At 41.6% G+C, this 24,191-nt stretch overlaps 1 protein-coding gene across 1 annotated transcript in view; it reads left to right on the top strand.

Moving 5' to 3' along the window:
- The window catches only part of gstcd (glutathione S-transferase, C-terminal domain containing), a 73,156-nt gene that overhangs the window by 27,007 nt on the left and 21,958 nt on the right, over positions 1-24,191 (top strand). The window contains exon 6 of the mRNA XM_080721200.1: positions 21,533-21,648. Within this exon, the coding sequence (XP_080577326.1) occupies positions 21,533-21,648 (116 nt within the window). The remainder of the gene's footprint in view (positions 1-21,532; positions 21,649-24,191) is intronic.

The raw sequence follows: 24,191 nt of genomic DNA, 5'->3' as shown, positions 1-24,191 counted from the left end.
TTGACTCAAATATGTATCTCCCCTCCACGGGAGATGAACCCGGACCATATTAATAGTAGCCACATTACTCAACTCACTGAGCTTCCCATCAACTGACCAAACCCCCTTTTTTGTGTTTTTATGCCAAACCTAACCAAAACCTTAACCCTAACTTCTGTCGTGTATCCAGTAGCATGAGCTGTTACGTCGGTTGGCTAGAAAACACAACCTATTGCGTTTGAATCCTACTGATACCCTTCTTTTCTTTGACAACTAGATGGTGCAATTGCATTACTTATGAATGGGCTGATGACAACCTTCTCTAATGGGATGATGACAGCCTTCTGAGTCGGCAGGTGGCAGAGCATGGCCCTTCTGGCCCATTACAATGGGCTGATAATACGTGATAACGGCCATTATATGGCATGATAACATCCGAAACGGGTGAATCTTCACAGTGTTATCTTCTGTTGTGCTTGATAATTGCTGTTATGGCATTATGACGGTGGTGTCTGTGTGGAGAAGAAGAATAAAGGGATGGAGGAGAGTGGAAACGCAACGTGCTTTCAGTGATCTTTGGATTAAACACGTTCTCTTCTTCGATTCCACTTACCAGCCTCATGATTGCTTACGATTAGCTTTTTTCATTCCGACACGAGCAAAATGTAAATCCCAAATCTGTTTTCCACTGCAGGCCTCTTTTTCTGTCTTGAAGTCGAACTAAAGTCATTGAAGCGGTATGTCAGGAAATCTCTTATTTCTAAGGTCAGTGATTATGTTTAGAGTCTGTTACTGTTTAAATGAAATAAACAGGTATTTTGCACTTTAACGGTTCTGTCCATTGGCATCTTAAACACCTTCTAACCAAGATGTTCTCAGGTTTGTTTGTTGAGCCAGGGTTCTGATGTCATCTCAAAGCATCACTTATTTATGTATGTGCACTTGTTTCTTTTGACCATAGATTTAAAATACGTTGTATTTAACAAGACTTGCTTAATGCCTTTATGGTCCTCATCCATTTTAGCTAAACCTTTTTTTACTCTCTTTTCTTGCATTTGATTGATTGATTGAATCAGTTATTTAGACAAACATGAGTAACATGACAAGTGCAGACAACACAAATATATGCAGTGCAGCACAGGCCGGTTAAAACATCCTGCCCAAAATGGAACATCCCAAATAAGACCTTTTATGGCTTTTTTACGCTGGACGTCCTTAGCATTCGATTTATCACAAATAGTAACAAGAACATTTAATGCAATTATAAAAGACAATTATCTGTACAGAGTAAAGAACTATGTTCAATGCAATTATAAAATATAAATAAAATAAATGGGGGGTGGGTGTTCCCTGGGAGGAGTGATGACTACCTTCACCTCTGGCCTCCTGAAAGGTGGATTTCAATGCCCAGGTGAAACCTGAACATTCTTGATTTCCACAATGCAAAGTGCTTTACCTGGGAAAGGCATCTGAAATACCTGTCCTTTTGCTGTGTACTCAAAGAAACCAATGAAATACTTGGGATAACAATATTACAATTTTCAAAGAAAATATGTCATCATTGTTAACATTTGCATAGTCAAACATCCAGCTGAATTTCTCTGTGCCATGGTAATTTTAGTCCTCAGTTGTCTGTAATGTTAGTCCTCAGTTGTCTGGTAAGTAGAGATGAGCACCTTGCTGCTTTCCAAGCTGATTAGGTGTGATTAGTACACATTTTCTCATAATTGCCTCCAGCAGAGCTATCAGTCAAGCAGAGTCAGAATAGAATAGTTAATTTATCCAAATTATCACTTTCCCCATCCTCCTAATACGATATTAGATATAGAGCTACCCCTCTGACAGATTTGTTTAACTATGAATATCATGGACACATTGCTTATTTCCTCAGTATTTTTACAGCATTTTAGATTAAGGAACTTACTTCTCCACAATGGCAGAGAGTGTCAGTTCTCCACACTCAACCACACAGTGGGCCAGAAGTCTCATTCTCAAGATAGGCTTGTAAATGCAAACACGCAATTGAAGTTTCCCTATTTATCGATTGTCTCACCTGGGGACTGCCCACTACTTACATACTGTGTCATTTACACACTGTGCATGGCGAAAATAGCAGACCTACAAGCTCACAACGCGCCGCGCTGCAATGTAATGTAAGCTTCTGGATCTGCTAATAATTATAGCACTTACCCGAGCAGCGTACGATTAGCTGAATCTTCCTACTCACACTGGTCACACCAAGTCAGAACTGCCAATCGACAGGCCCATTACAGTGGGTCCTTGTCGGATATGCTTGTATATGTCGAGAGATACAACTAAGTGATTTAGCATTAAAGATGTCTGACATCATAGACCACGAGACTGACACAGTATGTCCATACTGTATATGGGAATTCCAAGATATTGGCTTAATTATGACATCAAGGGAAAGAGACACAGAGCTTGCAAAGCAGAGGATTTGAAATGTGCCTGATTTGCTATGATAATTATTTTATTGTGAACGATTCTACTAGAAAATACATGCCCCTTGTACCCGACTCGTCATGTCTGTGTCCCTTTTTCCCCATATTTGGGGGATCTTTGTATCCGTCTGTATTTCTGTGTCCCTTTTATGCCCATGTTTCTTTTAGCATTTCTCAAGCTTTTGTCTGATTGTCCTGGGGAAAAAGCTCTTTAGCAATCTACTGTCAGTGGCCTTGTGATTGCGGAGCACCTTTCCTAGTGCAATAATCTGATACTTTCCGTGATTGCGGTGACCACAATCGCTGATGATTTTGCTGAGCTTTGCTGAGACAGCATTCATCGTACAGAATAAGACTTCTTGGATGGCTGGAAGATCTGCTGATGTGCTCAGTTGTCCGCACGACCCATAATATTGTCTTAAGCTTGAGTGTGTGTGCGCTCTCCCTTTCTTTCTGTGGTTCACAATCGGCTCTTTGGCAGTGGTGGAAAAAGTACTCAATTTTTTTACTTAAGTAAAAGTATCAATACTGCAATGAAGAAATACTCTGTTAGTAAAAGTATTATTATGAAAATGTACTTGAAGTATAGACACATTGTGAGCTTGTAGATCGGCTATTTTCAAATTACAAAATGTAATGATCAAAATCTACAAAGTAACTTGACGTTTTCAAATAATTGTTGTGGAGTAAAAGTACAATATTTGCCCCTGAGATGTAGTGGAGTAGAAGTACTGAAAATTGGAAATACTGTAAACTCCTCAAAATTACAATAAATACAAGTACAGTCCTTGAGTAAATGTTACCTTACACCACTGCTCTTTGGTCTTGTCAACTTCTTAGAGCAGGGGTCTTCAACAGGGGGTCCAGGACCCCTAGGGGGTCCTCAGAGTTACTACAAGGGGGCCGGGCCGTCAAATCTTTCTGTGATATGATCATGTTTTTTACATTAACCAATTGAACCCTATAGTATCCCTATTCTGAGTGGAACATTAGCAAAAAAAATTGCAGATCTACAAGCTCACAACGCCTTGCAGATTGAGGCGTTGTGAGCTTGTAGATCGGCTATTTCTGGCAAAGAGGTTTGGTGTAGAGGGAAAAGAAGAGCAGACCAAGTATTGACGTTTCAAGTGGTTACAGGTCTGAAAATACACATTAATCCAACATACACTGATGACAGTGCTGGCAAACAAGTCTAAGAAATACTGTATATGTAAATGTTTAATCTGCAACACAATTGTATACAATATATAGGCTATAGTGGGGGTACCTGCTTCATCTCTCTCTCAGCAAAGGGGTCCTTGGCCTGAAAACGTTGAAGACCCCTGTCCTAGAGAGCCAGTTTGTTCCCCTAGCTGGCACCATTGTGCCGTTCTCCTGTCCATGACCAGGCCTATCACTTTGGTGTCATGATGTTGTCAGCTGGTGCCTCAAGGTGCCTTGAAGAGAATCTAACAGCTGAGCAGGTCAAAGAAGACCTTCTGACATTAGGACTGAATGAAGACAAAGCTGATCACTTTTCACAGCAGTGAGGGGTTCATTACGCTGTGCTCTCCAGGCTAGCAGTGGGATTTTCAACTGATTTTGAACCAGGGACCACCACCACCTTAAGAATCAACCTGGGGACTGTGGCATACGTAATTTGCCCTCTTGGCCCCCAAACTGTGGAATGAACTCCCTGTCGCACTTAGAACAACAGACTCACTCCCTAGCTTCTGCCGTGGCCTGAAGACTCACCTCTTCAGATTCCACCTAAGCCCATAGCACGTACCGTAGCACTCGCCTACCCTCAATGACCACCCATGAAAGCTAGATAGCATTTTTTAGTTTTTTTTTTATAAAAGCTTTTTACTGATTAGGTTCTCGGTCTGCCTACGTTATTTTTTGTCTAGATTGATATCGCTATGCATTTGATGTATTGATGTTGATGTATTACCTTGCTTATTGTATTGATGTATTTACCTTGCTTATTGTAAATTGCTCTGGATTAAGAGCGTCTGCTAAATGCCTAAATTGTAATTGTAAATTGACAGCTACCTTGACCGCTAGTTTGGAGCTGTGCATAGCCCTGCAGGCGACAGGCGTAGGTGTACAGGAACTCAGGAAGTAGAGAAGAGGGCTCAGAATACATCCCTCAGGGGCTCCTGTGTTGAGGATCCTATCCTCACCACTTGTCGTTCTGACATAAAGTCCAGGATCTGGCTGCACAGGCTGATGCTGAGCCCTAGTTCCCTGAGCTTGGTGCCATGTCTAGGGGGGACTATTGTGTTGAAACGCTGAGCTGTAGTCTATGAACAGCATTCTTACATGGGAGTTGTTATTCTCCAGGTGGGAGAGGGTAGTTGTGGTTATAGCATTGTCTATCAGTTTTGGTGAATTGGTGGGGGGAAATTTATCAGATCTTTGACATTTTTCTCAAAGCATTTGCACACTAGTTAATTATTTAGACTTAGTATATTTTACTCTTTTTCAGCCTTGGAATGAGTGTTGCTGATTTAAAGCACGATGGGACTTTACTCGGATGGAGGGTTTGATTCATTCATTCTTTCTTTCTTATCTCTCTTCCATCTCAGGCTTTCATGCATTGTCCTGATGTACACCACTCATTTTTGGACACATTAAGCCAATTTTCTCTCCCCGGCTGTGGCTTTGTCATCTCACCAGCAGCAAAAAGCTGGAACACATAATGAGTCTCACTCCCTCTGCCATCTGCGCCTGTTGGTTAATTGTATGCCTGAACAAACTGTTGCTGCTGAAATTCATAATTTCCTTCTAATTGTACCAAACACTGTGGTTTCCCATTGTTAGGGAGCAAGGGATCTGTTTGTCCATCCAGCACAATTGTATCACAATGGGGAAACACAGCATCACAATAGTGAAGGAGATGCGGTGTGGCATAGCTAGTTTCAGGAGGAGGTGTGGCGATGTACTGGTGTTAGCTAGAGCAACGTTTTCAGGCCAAGGACCCCTTAGCTGAGAGAGAGATGAAGCAGGGACCCCCACAACCTTTTCATAGATTCCATGTAGTTTCATTGTTTGACAGCACGATCAATCATCAGTGTATTTTGGATTCATGTCAATTTGTGTTTTCAGATATTTAACCCCTTGAACCGTATTTGAAATTTAATAAACTTGACCTTTCACTCTGTTTCAGTCTGCTCTTTTCCCCCTCTACGCCAAAGCAAAAAGGTTTCTATCACACAAAGATTTTGTGGACCCCCTGTAGTAACTCTGAGGACCCTGTAGGGGTCCTGGACCCCCTTTTGAAGACCCCTGAGTTTTAAATACCAAAGTGTTAGTGCTTGGGTCATCTGGTTTTTAATTTGATAATTGTCACTGATTGTAATCCTATGTGCTGGGGAGGCACACAGCAGGGAGTGTTAAGGGCCATTTATAGTTACGTATGGTTGATTTTGTGTACGTTTGGGGGTGAGAGAGAACGTACGGTAATTACGTCGATATGCATAGTACCGTACGGTCTCTGTGTTACATTAGGTTCAATAAAGCCTTTAGTACATACTGTATCCACTAGATGGCACCCAAATGCATCTTCCCAATGAGCAAATGCTACATAGCGCCTACATTCATTGTTGACAGAGACGTTTATAGGCACCCTTGGATACACTCGGATTGAACGACCTGCAGAAAACACTCTCCCATCGGCGCTAGAATCTGACACTGTGCTGTCTGGGTATAAATATAAAAAGGACTGGAGAATGGATGAGCGTGGACACACAGTGCCGTTGCTTAAGTATAACGGTATAAGCGACCACCTAGAGCGCAATCTCAAGGGGGCGCCGCCGACAGTTAATGAGCCACCCAAACCGACCAAAACCGACTAAAAACACCCCAAAACCCGCAAAAATCGCGTGCGCGGGAGTGGAGAGAGGCGCATTCGAGAGAGCTGGCAGAGAGCGCTGATTAGGCTGGCAGCGGGTCTGCGTCCTGGCCTGTTCACTGTTCAGCGTGTTGATTACTTTGTGATTTCTTTTTTTTTCCTTTTTTATGCCCACTGCAATGCATGAGGTCACTTCCACATACGAAATGGAGACCAGAAAAAAGACGAAACATTTCTCCCTCTACTGCCCCCACGGTTGACAAAAGTTCGCCACGGGTAGTTCGTGTGTACGTACGTTATTATCGGTTTTTATCTGTCGGGTTGAGTGTTGTCCGTAAGGTTACGGAGACAATCAATTACGTACGGACCTACAGAGGAACCGGATTAAATGACTCTCCCCCTCCGTTTCTTGTGTATTCCTGCGGTCCTTATGTACTACTATGCATGGTACTTTAGGCGGGAGGAGTAGGACAAAGGCTCTATGACTACTTCCTCTCGGTGGGTGCTCCTCACTGGTAGGTGAGTCAGTAGGATGCAACAGAAATGTGTATGGGGAGGAATCAATTGGCATAATGACTAAATTAATGAGAAAGAGGCTCAAAAATATAATTGTGTGTGTGTGTGTGTGTGTGTGTGTGCGTGTGTGCGCGTGTGCGTGTGTGCGTGCGTGCGTGGGTGGGTGGGTGTGTGGGGAAATCCCGTTGCGCACGCGTGCGTGTATAGTATTCGGCCTGTGTCTAAGCCAGTTCAATACTGAGCTTAAAGCGTCAATTATACATTCCCTAGAGAAATGCAATACTGTGTACTCTTAAGAAACAGCACTCAGAACCAACACACTTTGTTTTTATTGTGGTGTTATTGATATTGTTATTTTTCTTTTAGGATGTTTATAGTTTAATTTTTTGGATTAATTAGTTTCTGTTTTGCAGTAAAACGTAAATGGCGTGAAGGAGAAAATGTCAACTCCTTTTATACAAGCATTGATTTGGAATAAGATAACTTGTTTTTTAGGTTACTTTGTATGCAGTTGAGACAATAATGATAAATCAAAATCCCTGTCTAATTATCCAAAGGCCACATGCATAGCAGGAGCTGTGACCGATTTGTGGTCCCTTGATTCTTCCCCTACTTGTTCCCAAAAAAGCATATCCACACATTGCTTGAGACATTTTAAATATAGTAAGGAAATCAATCTAGACTGAGTGCCTTCCCATCCCCTGTGCATAAAAATGTTGCAGATAGGAACTGAAGGGGCTAATTATTTAAAACCTCGCCGTATGAAAGATTTGTTTTTGTCTTCCTTTTTCTTTTCCCAAAGCTGCCTTTCTTCTAAGTATAGGGCCTCTGTTTCTTCTCTGGTGATGAGTTTAATGAGCAGCAGAGCTGCAGGAGAGTTCCTTTATCTCTCCCAGCAGAGCAGGGAGATAAAGCCATGCCCCTTCCAAACCATGGGGCTTTTCTGTCTGAAGCACCAGGATGACCAAAGGAGTGACGCCATCTGGAATCTGGCCAGCCTCTACTTATCCTGGGTTAGCGCAGCAAGACTGGGTGGTGAAAACCAAAGCCCACCAGGACCTGGAGGTTTTCAAAGGTTTCTAGCAACAAAAAAAGATGGCATGTCTCCCTATGAGGACAGAAAAACCGTGTCACTTACTTAATGACTTTGACAGCTCTGGTTGGGGTGGAGTGAAAGGAGCACAATGAAAGTGGAAAAAAAAGATGAGAGTACATTGAATTGGAACAAAGTAGTTACTGTGGGAAAGAGAGCAGGTTTGTGGTGTATGTCCTCGGGTTTGTACAAGGCATATCTGAACTGAATGAGATGAATATCATCGTTGTTGGGTGGTATTTCCAAAACAGTTACCTTTCAGGAAATTAAAAAAAGAGAGCTTGTGTTCTAATGGATCCAATGTAATTATTATGTAGTCACAAGTTCTTGTTTCTTTCAAATGTTTTGAAAGAAAATAGCTGATCTATAAGCTCACAACTTGTAAGCTTTTAGCATTGTCAGCTTGTAGATTGATGACACTCTTGTATGATGAAGTAGGGCTGGCATTAATTTACAAAATAAAACATAGAAAGTTAAAATATGGAGATACAAGGATTCTGCCCGAGCGACAATATGTTTAGGAGCAGCTGGCTTTAACCACCTTGATGAGATCATTTTCAGTTATTTTCTTTTTACCCCCAAACCATTGCTTTGTATTCTATTGAGCCTCTCTCCTAGCCAATTCCTAGCAGACTGCACAATGGACAATGCAAGCCTTTATTAATCTCGCAAATATTTTTCCTTTGGTGATATACTGTAGCAACACTGCATAATCACTTATCCTCCAGACATTATAATTTCCCTGAAATGCAGTCATGCTACAGACAAATACTGTCGTGATTTGATTTCTTGCATTTTGTGTCAAGTGCCAGTTGTTAAACTGCTTTACGTGGTAATCGCCTAAAGCAATAACCAGTGATGTTTTGACAGACATACAAAAGCTGTTGAAAGACGCATGGTGAGGAGCTCCACATCACCCCCACTCCCTGTTTGTCTTCATTGCCTTTCTTTTTTTTCACACTCTTGTCTGAATGCAGTCAGTAGTTTCACTGACTCTTTGTGTGAAAGAGGACATTTTCAGATGACAACTTGTCAACAGATGCAGCTTACAATTTTGAATTATTTTCTCCTCTGGTAGTCAGTCTAGGAAGATCCAGTAACATGTTTTGCCTTCGGGAAAGCATAGCTTACACTGAGGTAAAGTCACTCACTAGTGCCCACTGCCCACCTTTATGTGGTATTGAACATTTTCTTGTGGGCCTTACGGTTTGGAGTATTGTTTGTGGTAATGTGGCCAATTTGAGCCACTTTAGCTTGTTTCTTTCTGTCATCACAAACTACTCGTTTTGGTTTTCCTCAACAGGAGTGACGTGGGAAGGGAAGCACAACAAAAATGTAGAGTAGTTCTCTCCTGTTATTGATTACCGACAACACACCCTCAAAATTTGCCAAGATTGTTTATTCGTCCTTTTGGTCCATAAATTTCCCTAATGAAGACCATATGGTTATGAGGGCGTTTTCTTGCCTCTGTACTTACGCCTCAAAGTGCCAACAAGCCATTTCAAATCTCAAATTGCAGAGAAGAGATTTTGTAAATTGCCCATCGTGATCTGTGCCAAGGCTATAATAAAGCCCTGCCAACCAGATATTGTCCATTAAAGGAAACATGGATGCCTGCCAGCTTTGTGACATATATAAAGTGCTGTTGAAGGTGCCTTTAACACCAAGTCCTTATCTGTCTCCCTCCTGGAAAAGTTATTATTTGTAGTGTTTATGTCTTAGGCAGTGGAGCTGGCGCCTTGCAACCCAGGCTAAACAAACATGGACAAGACACCTTGTTTGATTTAAGATGGCACAAAAAATTATATCCCAGCATTAAAAGACTCGGTTGTTATTGTACAATGAAGAAATAATGACAAAGAGGAAAGTATAGTCCTTAGTATGCTGGTTGGCCCTGTGGTTATGGGTGCTGTCAAGGCTTACAGATGCAATATAGAATAGTTTATGTTGTGCCTCATTAGCAATGTATAGGCTGCTTACAGGCATAATGTGAGAGTTTCAGTGTTATTTCAGTTCAGTCTTACATTTTCCTGACCTAATGTAACAAATGGGGTGACTAGAGGTTTTGTTTCCCTATGTGTATTTTATTGCATTATCATAATTATTATATACCGTAGGCCTATAGATACATGCAAGATATACAGTATGAGACATGTAGAGCTTGCTCTTTATGCTGCATACCCAGTTCAATCCAGCTGTTGTGGAGCAGCTGTCATTTTAGTATTTTTTCACAAAATTCTAAATGGCTGAAAATAATAGGCAGAGCTCATGGGTTCATGAGGCACATTTCTTCCTTGTGAGGACAGGGACCAATACCACATTTTCATCACTGAAGGCCATACGTTTTTAAAACTTTCATCGAATTGAAGGCGGTATGCACATGCACTCTTCTGAGGCCAGATGAATACAATAAAGTTGGAAAGAGGTCTGTAGCTTCAAAGCTGTAAGAGGAGTACCAGTACCAAATCTTAGGCAGAAAGAAAATATGCAAGGCGTGTGAAGCAGATGCACTAATGAAAATGGCCCTCATTCCAACCAGTGTTTCTTTTTGTGAACTCTAATTGTTGTAGTATGAGCTCAGAAATAATTAAGTGTAAAAAAATCGGAAGTTGCTTTCTTGTGAAATACTGTACCAGAGATACCCACAAGTCTGAGAATTAACCGTGAATTTGCAGTCAGAGATGCATATGCACGGTTTATTAGATATGAATTATAGCAGCAGTCAGAACAGTTGATGTCCCAAACCTATAACTCAACACAACAAAACAAAACGCAAAATAATCAATTATTGTAATGCAGTATAGTTTATTTGCACAATAACACATAAAATTAAGCTTTTTACCAAACTGTCAAATATAGTTATTAGATAATATATTATCATTATTTGTCATAATTACCTTTTAAACTAAAATAACACAATAACAAAAAGAAACAGCAATAACTTTATTTAGAAAAGAACAATGATAAATTGTGTGCAGCCTACGGTAGATAAAAAAAGATAAGGGTTATAAAAAGTACTTTTCACCTCAAACAAACATAAGAAAGAAATAATATCCCACATTTGCGGTTGTAACAATTAAAAAGTTCCCATGTCGGCTCGTATTATTCCAGCTGTACAGAGATATTATACATGTACTAGCAGGGGCGTCACAAGGGGTAGGAAAGTGGGACTGAGTTACCAGGGCCCAAGGTGGAGGGGCCCTAGTAACTTTAGCTATTGAAAAATAGCAGATATACAAGCACACAGCGCGGCACCGAGTGCCGCGCTGCGAGCTTGTAGATCTGCTATTTTTTTGAAAAGTGAAAATGTGTGCAAATCTTTGAATATGTATTTTTTAAGCGAACATTTGTAACTCAAATTTTGCTTCCGGGGTGGGGTCCCTGGAACTAGATATTTTGAGATGGGGGTCCGTGGCAAAAATTCATATCATTTTTTTTTTGGGGGGGGGGTCCTTGACATGAAAAAGTTTGAGCATCACTGACATAGAAACATAAGTTTCTTGCACACATTTTTACAATTTTTGAAAAATAGCAGATCTACAAGCTCGCGTGAGCTTGTATATCTGCTATTTTTCAATAGTTAACATTCATGGGGGGCCCGCAGTGAATCCTTGTACCCAGGGCCCAGAGTTTGGTGTGACGCCCCTGTGTACTAGAATCTTCAATGTGGTTCCTTTATGTTTAATCGCTGAACCAGCCAGTACTCCTCCTGTGGAGACGGATGTCTGGTGCTGAATCAGGGGGCCCCCTGTGTTCACGACATGTTTACATTCTGATCTGCCTGATGTGGCGGTCTGATAGAGCCCAGAGCCATTGTGTGGCATCACAGGCAGTATGAGGGCTCACAGCCTCACATGCTTCTTCTTCCAGCTTCACTGTGTAGGATCCGCTCGCCTCGGTGGGGGGACTGGGGGCAGTGATGTTGAGGAGTTACAGGAATAGATTTGAGACTTGTAACCAAACGGTCACTTGTTTGAATCCCAGGGCCATGGCTAGGGAAAGTACCATTAACAAAGTACATCCTCAACATATACAGTAATTGTACCAGTGGAGCTGCTCTAGTGGCCAGGTGTAGAAGACTGTGGTTGTAATAGTCATCTCAGAGTTGTCAATGTGATTAATTGTATAATTATGTATGTATGATTTTTTTTTTTTTTTGTAAAATCATATCTATGATAAATATTCTTAATTAACATGTGCATCCATGTTCCCCATAACTAGCCAAGGTCCCATGGAGGAGTAAAAGTGATGGGAAAAAACGGGATGTCTGTCCTGTCAGGTTATCACTGAAGGACTCTTTCCCTCCATTGGACCAACTGCAAATGTTCTTCCTGTCATTGGACAAGAATTGTTCTCACCCGCTGCATGTCATCTCTGGCTTCGTGCCAAATAGCAGCCCACCATGACCCCTGTTATAAACAGTACTAGTATCGGCACTCTGTTCTCAGCTCACATCAGCCAGTGGAAAAAGGTTAAACAAAAAAAGATTTGGGGGGAAAAAAGCAAGTCCCATCTGATTCCTAACTAAAGGTACGTGACTGTCTGCAGTAGTGTATTCCGGGGATCACAGTAAACGAAGACAGAGAATTAACTTTTTCGATTTGAATCTCAGTGAGTGGCCATCACACACCACACTAACACATTTACACACCATGTTTCAAGGTTATACAAACTCCCATCCACTTCAATGGATGACTTATCTGTTGTAACAACTAGAGCCAGCCTGTGGTTTGCTATATCATCGCGCTGGCAACCTGTTGATGTCTTGTTGGCTGCCCTTTGTGTTCTCTCTCCTACTGTTGCGAGGGCAACACAGATGGTCCTCTGCAGGTCCCCAGTTATGCCTCAAACTTTACTTGCTTGTTTACAACACTTCTAAAGATCACAGCATGTGTTTTTGTTGGAAAGCTGGCCTAATGTAAAATGTGTACACATTCATCACATGCACATTCACAATTTAGTGAACAAATAGTTATGCTTATATACATTTATATACATACATTGTATGTACACATCTAATGTATGCAATCAAGTAAAATAGGAATCAACACCGGTTAATACAAACAATAAAAAAAAAATACTAGTCATTGACAGTTGTAGACACAGTCACTTAGCTGGGAAGTATAATAAATAAACATGGTGGCAGAGGTGAAGACATTAAGCCAAGAATCTAGAAGGTGAGAATAGCATTCATCCTATTGCATTGTTTGGTACTTTGGGTCTCCAAAAAGATAAAGATCAAAACAAACTTCCAGCTCTTTAACCCGACAGTCAGGCCTGTGCTTCTGGGTGGTTCTGAGAACAAGCAAACAATTAAATAAGCAGAAAAGAAGGCTCATACATAACATGTATCAATAAATGCTTTTAGACGATCCTGCATCTGAGCTGGATGGGACCGGGTTACTAATCTGCACCAGTGGAGAATAATAGAGCATATCCCAGTGGAGGAAGATGTCTGAAGGCGGAGGTAGCACTGGGTGTACTGACCTGGGACCTGCAGGGGAAAAGAGGATCCTGGGAAAACTATGTGTTCTGAAGGATGATTTATATTTAGTTGCTTGTCTGTGACGCTGTGTGTGCTAATCTATGACAAGACAGAAACAGCTAGGCATCCATGATAAGTTCCTCCTAATTTAAACTCTATACACTTATATTCGTCTAAAGTTACAGTATGTTGTGAGTGTTGTGCCGCATGATGCTTTTTTCCCCTCTCTTCATCCCTGTGATGTGAGTAATGACAGCAAGTCAGTTTGGGATGGAGAGTATTAGTCTACCTGTCACACAGCAGGTCACTGTTGGTTCACTTTAGCCTTGGCTCCTTTCAGCTAGTTGATACAGTGTACTTTTTGTCACATCGCGGTCCATTTTATAAATTAACTGGAAGACTGTGTGAGTGGAAATGTATGAGCGAACAGGAGTGCAGATAAATCAACATGCAGATTGTCCTCCTTTGCCTACATGTCCCCAGTGAATCTTGTGCTGTGCCACGTACTGTTTCTGTTGCATCTCCCCTGTGACCGGAGATGAGATTGAGATGAAGCTTTTTGAATCTAATGAGACAAAGCCATCATGTCACCCAGCGGCTCCCCTAAGCTTCATATGCCATGAAGAAGGCCAAGATTCTTTCCACAGGCTATTGTAAGATGTCACATCATAGCTTTATTTTTTTTTTACTCCTCTTGTGATTTCATTATTTCTGGCAGGCTGGAACGGCCAGGGGCAGGATATTATGTTTTTCGCCAATGTCCAGTGTAATCTTTTTTACCCTGACCAAATTAAGTACCATGCATAGTAGTACATAATGACTGCAGGAATACACAAGCAACGGAGGGTGAGAGAACTTTCCTCCGCTTGGTCCGGTTTGACTCCCAGTACGTAATACTCCGGATGATTTAGCTCTGTATACGGACCCTTACGTACAGCACCCAACTGGACGGACTCAACGTACAAGATGTATCCGTAGCAAGAAGTACCCACGGCCACCGTTGTCAAACATAGGCGCAGCAGTGAGGAAAATTACTTTAACTCTGCTCTATGACAGCGGTTCTCAAACTGTGTCCCAATGAGAAATATATTGTATCAAGAAACGGGGAAAAAGAAACGTCGCAACCACGTGAAGAGGGCGGCTTGACTGTTGACTCCTCACCCACCCACACACACACACACACACACACACACTCTCTCTCACTCTCACACAGTCACACACACACACCGCCTATCCTCCAACAGCTGTCAGCAAGACGAGGCACACAAGAAGAGCTGATTAATTAGCTCAGCGGCTCATCATATACTTGGGAATTATATGAGCGGGTGTGTTTTGTTATAATTACTCCGGGTCTGGATCCATATGTGGTTAACTTAAATCTGTACCCTTGCGGATAACGTAGAGGAGGAACTATGCATGTCGACGGATTTACTGTACGTAATCTCTCACCCAAAACGTACAAAATCAACCATACGTAACTATAAATGGCCCTTTAGACACAGATGGTCTTGTGAGTCAAGTGATAATGACCGTCAAACAGGTTTTTGATGCTCCATACCAATGCCTGTAATTGCCTTTACAAATGTATGGGTGGGGCCTATTTTGACCAAAAACACCATAACACAACATCCGTTTGGACCTAAATTGGGTCCTGGTTCAGCCCGATTGGACTTGTTATATTGTTGTTGTATATTGGGATTTTTACCACAGTCTGCAAAAGTTTGCTGTTTGTACTGTACCTGTATGAGAGAGAATATACCCTCTTGAATCTTGACAATCTTTAACTTACTATTTTACAGTGAAAATATCTACACTTTCTTTACTGAAGGCAACAGTGGGCATAACAATATTACAGTCCTGCTGTCTACAATGAGGTTTTATATAAGGAACCATGCAGTTTCATGCTAGCCGAGGGTGTTTGCTCATGTATTAGTGGCATTTGCTGCCTCTTCCTAATTATTGTTGTCATAACTCACTTTTGTGGGACTTTAATCTCCAGCTGGGCATGAATAAGTCCATTACTGTAGAAAAGTGCCAAAGATCATAGAACTCCTTGCATTATACCTGAGTTATACCTCTCCATTCATCATCTCTTCAGCAGATTTAATGAGGTACAGTCCAAGGGCCACCCTTTAGAAAGATCCATTTTGTTTTATGCTCTTTATTATTTTAATGAGTCGATGGGAGCGTTTAGTTGGACAGAGGACATCCTAAGCCCACTTTCCTACTGCTCATAAAGCCTGCGGCAGGTGGGGCAGGAATCAGTGCCAAAAGCCAATGTGAAATGTAGAGCTGTAATTTCTGAGGTACGAAAAGAGCATTGAAGGGGAAAGGAAAAGAGTGTGTGCTGAGATAATCTTTGGCATCAGATACCTGGCAACTGAGGCTGATGTCCACTCAGTCAGGCCTAACATGCAGTGCCGAAAGAAAGCTCTCAGCCCACGGGTAGCAGAAGAGCTTTCCAATATTAACTGTTTTACTGCTACGGACGTTCCCGTTCGCCCCATTTCTCTGTGTCGCGTCGCGCCAATACGGCCGTTCGTTCGTTTACCTGGTTGATGTCTGTAAGCTGATGAGGGGTCGCGCCGCCGTGTACTGTAATCACATCGCCCGCAGTGATGGTCTTAAAAATCCCTTATGCGTTAACATCAACGGAGACCAATTCTCTTCCGTGTTGATTTCTCTGGCCCTGTGGCTCTGTGGCCAGAGACTGGTCTCAATGGATGGCAACACATAACGGTCAAATTCACATTAATTCTTGCATGACGCCGCCCTCTGCTGCCTGGTCTGCCAAAGTGCATGTTGCACAATCCAAAAAAAATAAAAAATAAATTAATGTCTATCTATCTACTATAATGTCGCAAAGGTAAGCCGCTTTTTGCTGGCGCCAGACACAATAAATATAAATAAAACATCTGGCAGTAAAAGAGTTAAGCACCATCATCATTTCAACATCATTTAATAGAATATCCGCCTGGAATTGTTGTGCTTGACTTACTGCATGTAGAATATTTTAGACTTCCAGTAAGCTTAGGGCATACAGTAACTAAAATGAAGAAAAGCCATTTTGATTATGTTGTTCTATGAAGTAGTCACTGTTTGGCCAGTGAGACTCCATTTATTAGGATTAATAAATGGAGTTATCCACTCCAAGACATGGACTGCTCCCAAATTGTCATGGTACAGTATGATTATGCTAATGAAAAATGCATTTATTGGAGTACTGTCATTTATCAAAATTAAATGAAAAGCTTTTGCTAATACCAAAACAATAATATGACCACACTGCTTATTTTGCATTGCAAAATACCTTGTATTAAACATAATAGTTAACATTATACTTACTGTACATCTTTACAAGTTCGCCTGATCACATACGATCATGCTAAGATGATAATGATGTGACAAATACTGTATAATTATGTGTTGTTACAATAGCTTTTATTCTTTAAGTTATTAGTGTGGTTAAACCAGTAACTATAGTACTTGTCCGACTTTATTGCATCCTCCATCATCTCCCAAGTAAAAAAGGTTTTGCCGTGCTACTACTCCCACAAACACAACAAACACAAGATCTGTTCTGGTATTCCACAGGGCTCAATTCTTGGTCCTCTAATTGTTCTCCCTATATATACTGCCGCTGGGAGAACTTATTTCCGCTCACGTGTGAATTTCCATTTCTATGCTGATGACACCCAGCTGTATCTCTCGGTAGCTCCAGTTGACCCCTGTGCTCTAGACCCATTGCTGACGATTGCCTTCTTTCACCTTAGAAATATTGCGCAAATTAGAGCTTATCTGTCGTTGGACGATGCAAAAACGCTGATCCACGCCTTTGTTTTCTCTAGGCTTGATTACTGCAACGCACTTCTCTCTGGTCTGCAAAGATAACTACTGACTACAACTTGTTCAAAATGCTGCAGCCAGAGTTTTAACTAAAACTAAGATAAGAGAACATATTACTCCAGTCTTAGCGTCGCTACACTTGCTCCCGGTTGTTTTTCTCTATGACTGCCTGCATAGATACGTTCCAAACCGCCCCCTCAGGTCTTCTAGTGCAGACCTGCTTGATGTGCCTAATATGACATATAAAAAATATGGACCGACAGCTTGGAATAAACTCCCACTACGTCCCACTAAGACAGGCAGCCTCTGTGGATAGCTTTAAAGCACAGCTTAAGACCTTTTTCTATACTCTTGCTTTTAGCTGAATTTTTAGATTCCTTTGTTGCTTTTGAAGTCTGCACTGTTCTTAAAATGTTTTAAATGTTCCTCAATGTTTTATGTTTTTATTTTTCTCTAATTTACTGTAATCATGTGTATTTTTTTCTGTTAAGCACTTGTGTTTCATTTTCTGCTCTGTAAAGCGCTTTGAGCTGCATTTCATGTCATGAAAGGTGCTATACAAATAAAGTTTTATTATTATTATTATATAGTTTAATTTATATAAATGTATTTGTGAATTAATTTTCTCCATTGACTTTAATTCAGAGACCACATGAGACACAGTATGTCTGTCCATTTATTGTATGGGCTTTACAAGATATGGGCTTAATATTGATGACATCAGGGATCTCCATATAGGAATAAAAGGGACAAGAACTGACACAGAGATCTCCGTATATGGCCATTAATTATTAGTGAATTAATTTTCCCCATTGACTTGAATGGGGAAAATTCACATGGTAAGACGGAAATTCATCAGCGAAATTCGCGTCACGGCAACAACACTTGCAATTTCCGATTGCATCTTTCTTGTTACTTGCGCAAGCAGAGCGCGCAAGTACTGTAATCGGCTGGGTATGTATGCAGTGGTCCCCCTTTTTTGGGACATATTGGGACATATAAGTAGTGTGAAACATTTATTAAAGTACTAATCATAAAAAAATAAAAAATCTGAGATCAATTGATTGATTTATTGATTGATTGGGTGCTGCATTAACCCTTTTTGTGCCTATCCCGAACAAGTTCGGCTTTATTTCAATCCAATCCAATATTTTATTTGCTATTTTACTTACCCCGAGCTGCTTGGAGCAACGTGGGTGGTCCTTGCTCGTCCAGCGCTTACCAACGAGAGACGCTAGATGGTCCGACGATTTATTCCATTGAAAATGGTTTAAAATAAAGTTTAGAGACCCCCAAAAAAACCTCAATCTATACTGTCGGCGGCGCAACATATTCCGGGGTGCCTATCCCGAAGTAGTCCGGGATATTTAATAAAATGAATTATTTAATCGGAGGCCTCAACGAAGCCCCGGTCTAAACGTCCATCCATGGTCCGGGCCAACACTCGGCCATACACGGGCCGTAGTCGCGCTAACGGCCGCATCGCGCCGCCCACTCCAATAATAAATCACATCTTTAGACAGGATTTTTTCCGGATTGTGTTCCCAGACCCAAAGAGAAAGTTTTTTGCGACTGAAATAGCTTTAGATCGGGCTTCTAAAGGGGTTAGCATTTTGGCTACGTGTCAGCTAGCTTCCTCCTCTCGTCCCACATAGCATTGGCTGGAGTGAAATCCCAAGGCACTTGGGACAGTGTCGACGGAAGCTAGAGCGAAGGTCTATAGAGAGATTTCTGGCACTCTAGCGGCCACTTGTGGCCCGGGGCACTGTATGAGTTAACAAGGCATTTGTGGTTGGGGGATTTTACTCACATCTTATCTGGGAACAACCACTGTTTGCACAGAAAGCAGGTAGTTATTTACATAAAATACATTTATAGGTAAGCTACAAGTATTACAGGATGATACAATTGTTGTGCTGCGATTCTAAATAGGCATTCAATGCCTAAATACAGCTGTTGCTTGTTTGTATAAATTGTACCGCATAATTTCAACAGCTGTTAACTAAGCAAACAACTGCACATGAACTATGCCGACTTTCTTGGCTTTCTTTTCACTTGTGGATCTTTGAGTTCAAACTCTTTTGGATGCGAAGAAGTGCCTCCACTCGATTATACATCAGAAAGTTGTAGGAGTGGGTAGGGGGCACAGGCAATTACAGCGACTGTTGGACCAAACTTTGCAGACCTTGCCTTCACCCTGCTTGCCTTCACCACATTAAAAAAGCATGAAAGGAAAAGTTGTGAACCCACTCCATCCATGTCGGATATCGGTTACTTATTCTATGCTATCCACCCCCTCACTCCTACAGGGACAGAGTGCATGGGTTTGATTATGAGCCACAGAGTGACCTTCAAAGAAACAGACAATGATAAGACGGAGGGATGCTGGAAGACATGCACACACATTACACTGTATGGATATACAAACCAAACCAAATGTTGCCTGTTTTTGTCCACACACACACACATGCGCGGGATTGCGCGCGCGCGCACACACACACACACACACACACACACACACACACACACACACACACACACACACACACACACACACACACACACACACACACACACACACACACACACACACACACACACATTCAACAACGTTTTCTTTTTCCATTTGCCCAAACTGGAGATGTAGTCAGTCACACACTAGTTGAGGATGGTGGCAACTGGCCAGTTTGATGCCAACCCCGGAACCTCTTTGTTTAGTGGGTCATTGAACACCATATTAAGGCCTGTCCATAGTATCTCCGAAATGTTCTGACGTGCACATTTTCATTTTGACCGAAAAGTTTGGTTTCGGTCAAAGTATGGACAGGCCTTAAGTGCTGAAGCCATTGTCCTTGTCTTGTTTTTATTTCCCCATTAGTAAGTGTACTACGAACATCACAGAGGTACTGTCACACACAGTACAGGGACAACAGTACCACACATCCAGCGTAAGATAACGGTGCCGGCCAGACGAACAGCAGTTATCTACATTACATTCAGCATCCAATCACAAAGTATAATTAAGGTAGCCAGCATTTCCTTTGCTATGGCTGTGCACTGACTATTCAATGTCATCCCACCATGTAATGCAGGTTCCAATTAAATCCTAAATGTATTCTGGGTGCAACAGAGGCTTCAATAGTGAGGCCTCCCAGGAGTTCCCCAAGAGCGCAAGTGTCAATGACAATTACTCATCCAAATGAACCGTGGAGTCTGGTCAATACGGTTCCTAATTTTCACTACTTCTTAATTTCAACCCTCACTTTCTTTCTTTTCATTCTCATCTCCTCTGGGATCTGCTTAATATCAGCCGGTGAGAGAGGGAAAGAGTCAGAGGAACAATGAGGCTGTGACATTTCTCATTTGTGCCACAGAATACCCGGTCTTGCTTTCCTTTCATTGCTATCCAACCTTGGTTGTTGTCAATTTGCATAGTGTGTGTGTGTGTGTGTGTGTGTGTGTGTGTGTGTGTGTGTGTGTGTGTGTGTGTGTGTGTGTGTGTGTGTGTGTGTGTGTGTGTGTGTGTGTGTGTGTGTTGGGGCAGGGGGCAGGAGATGGGGAAAGTAAAAGTGGGTAATGTGTTTCTGATATTCCATCCGTGTGGCCGTGGTGGCGTGACTCTGGGGTAAAGGAAACACTCATCACTCTGGATTTATGAGCCATAGATGACAGTGTCACTGCACGGCAGTGGATCAGTGTCGATGTGGCTTGTTTGAAGGGCTAGAGAAACTGAGAAGAAAGCTCCAGAGACCAAAATGTGCTTTGAGTTAATGGAGTAACACACTGAGTACACATGCCGCTTCGCACAGTAGCTGGAAAATTCTGCAGCAGCTGACAATAACACACTTTTTGGCACGCTGGCTTTGTTTTGGTGGTGTTGAAGGGCTGTTTGCATTGAAAATTGTCTCAAAGCGTGCCGATGAAATAATTGAGGCTATTTTCTTTCAGTGTGTAATCAATAACATTAAGTTGAGCATGTAATCAAAAGTGAAAATGACGATATATATATAAGGCAGCTCACTAAGTGCAAATTAAAAGTAATTCAGCATGTTGAATTCAGGATGTATTTTGATCAGAAGTAACAGCACTTTGTCTTCACATTTGAATTAATAAGATTTTCATGAAAGTAGCAAACAGAGATTTGTAAATAAAGAACTGCTGTGTTAAAGAACTGCTCACTACTTTGTTAAGTTCGTTTTCTTTCTTATTACATATGACACTCTGACTTGAATTAACAGATGTTCCACCTGTGCTGACACACTCATGATACTTTACTATGTAATGAGAACAACATATATACTTTTCTTATATTCCAGGAAAAATGTCAGATATCCGTGCGATCAGGAAGAGGCAACAGCTGAATAATTTGGTTGCCATGGTAATGGAGCTGGCCAGAACTGGTCAGACTGTGGTGGATTTCTGCAGTGGAGGGGTACGTACATTATATACATGTTCACCCCTCACTCTGTCCATTTGTCTGTACATCTCTGACTGTAGCTGTACTCTCTGCATTTTCATGATCTTTCCCATTGCCAAACAGTTCTAACCTCTCTTTGTATATAAGTTGTCTACTGTATTCATCCACCTCTCTGATTTACATATATCTCAGCTCAACTACATCAGTCACAAAACAGGTGTAGAGTTGGGTGTTAAAGTGGGTGAAAGTCTTTGTCATACAAGCTCCATTTCAAGAAAAAAAAACGTTCGTCATAGACCTCCTCAGGCATATGACCGAAAGCTTGCTAAAATAAGATTAAATGCGATTTTGAACAGTTTTGAGTGTGCAGAGGCTGCTTTTTACCTTTCTTGAAACTTAAAGTGTGCCTTTATCGTTCGGTTGGTTTCCTTTTGGCTCCAGCACCTCACCCAAGTCTACTGGCAGATGAGTGGTGTTTTTGTAAGGTGGATCGCCACCAAACAGACTACAAGAGATTCTTTCCAACTCCTTCAGACTGGCTGTCTGTGGCAGTCTGTGTTATTCAGTTGGCACAGACTAAGCACAAACTCTAGTCGGCAGAAAGAACATTGTTTTTGCGCTGTTTGTATGTGCCAGGGTGTTGCCAGGTCTGCTTATTATAAACGATATAAGGCCACGGCTGAGTCCTGTATGTGGGTTGCTCCCATGTTTAATTTGCCAAATCTTCTCTGACGATGCCAAACAACAGCTTATTCTGCTGTTGCTATTGACTGTTGTTTGATGATGTTGATTTGTGGTTTTGATGATTGAAGTAACAAGGACGAAACAAGCCATATTGGCAATTTTACATGTATTAATTTCGACCAAATTGATGTATAAGGTGTGTGATATACAGTATTTCTATTTACATAGGTGCGTGATTAAAGGCAATTAAAATGAGGCAGTTAAAATAGCAGCAGATGTGATAACATACTTTATGTAGAATATGTACATTCTCTAAAGGCTCATTCATACTAGGGTGAAGTGAGTAGCTCCTCACTTTTTGGGGTGATGGGATGATGTCAGAAAGTAAAAGCAGGGGAGATGTGAAGCGCTCTTCACAGCGGGTAAAGACGTAATGTTGTCGTTTTCTGACTTTAGAAAACTACACCGCAGTGGATTGCTCTTCACCTTCTCTGGAGTATGAATGAGCCTTAAGTAAAGCCCTGTCCATACTTTGACCGAAACCGAAGATTTCGGTCAAAAGGTCCTTTTCAATCATAAAATGATGCCCCTCACGACTTCTGAAAAGCATTAGACCGAATGAGAGTTCAGAGATTTGCTAAGTCGGAAAGTCCAACTCACTGAACATTTCGGAGATACTATGGACAGTCCTTAAGCCTTGCTAAGCCATGTGGCCCATAGGGCAGGAGCCTATCTCATGTACAGTACATCTATCAATAAAATGAGGCAATTAAAAAGCAGCAACTATTTACAACTTTGCGTTTAGGTGACAAAATTACCCAAAGAAGCCTTAACAGGTTCAGTTCAATTAACAGTAGGACAGGAGACTTGGCTTATGCTGGGTTTGAGCCTGGGCCTTGTTAACACAACTCGTGCCTCTTAATCTGAAGGTTGCTTGTTGCCTTGGTGCCGCGCCGTTTCCTCCGTCGGCCGCCGCTATTATTTTGAAGGGCTGGAAGGGGGTTGTTTTTGTTTTTTTGGATTATCACTTGACGGCAACGATTACGTCATCTAGTCACATGACAGTGTGAGCCGAGAAGAGAAAGATGGCTGCGCCCTGCCGTGTGTATTGTTTACATCAGATCTGGTGCAAAATGGCTCAAAATGGCTCTTTTGGATTAAATGAAGTATCTTTATGGGCCTCTCCATTGACTTAACATGGAGGAGCTTCACTTCGCGTGCACGCCCAACGTGCGTTTTAAACAAATCGCGGACATTACCGATGCGGCCGCGACCGGGGCGACATTATGGAAAAATAGTATTTGTATGTATGTTCTTAGGCGCCCTCTCCTAATGTAGGGTTACTATTTGTTGGTATGTATTGTTTTGTCTTCATGTGGGGACTACGGATGAAATTTAGCATTCTTGCTAATTCCGGCTTATTTACATTGCATTCATGTAGTGTTCATTAATATGCATTGTCCCGTCTAAATAAACAAATAAAGTAAAGTAATGTAAGTATTAATACATTTACTGTAAATACAGTAAGATTGACGGTGAGCGCTGTCAACGGCGTCATGTAGTCACCGATTTGAATGACGGTGAGGATCGTCTACAGCAGCAGAACAGTTAATTCATCACTTCAGTTCATTCATCACTGTGTTGGGTGGTGGTTCGCTGGTCCCTTATACAGTCGACTTTTGCAATGAGTCAGACAGCAGAAGAAAGCAGTTGATTTCATTTCTACTCTTCTTCTATGTAATTTACTGCATTTTCTCCATCTACAGTATTTTCTGGACTATAAGGCGCACCTGACTATAAGGCGCACTGTCAATGAATGGTCTATTTTCAAACTGTTTTCATATATAAGGCGCACCTGACTATAAGGCGCACAT

This window comes from Nannobrachium achirus, assembly GCF_963921795.1.
Source record: "Nannobrachium achirus genome assembly, chromosome: 3".
In the NCBI taxonomy this organism is placed as follows: Eukaryota; Metazoa; Chordata; class Actinopteri; order Myctophiformes; family Myctophidae; genus Nannobrachium; species Nannobrachium achirus.
The sequence above is the reverse complement of the archived record's forward strand: the minus strand, read 5'-3'. Positions and strand labels throughout refer to the sequence as shown.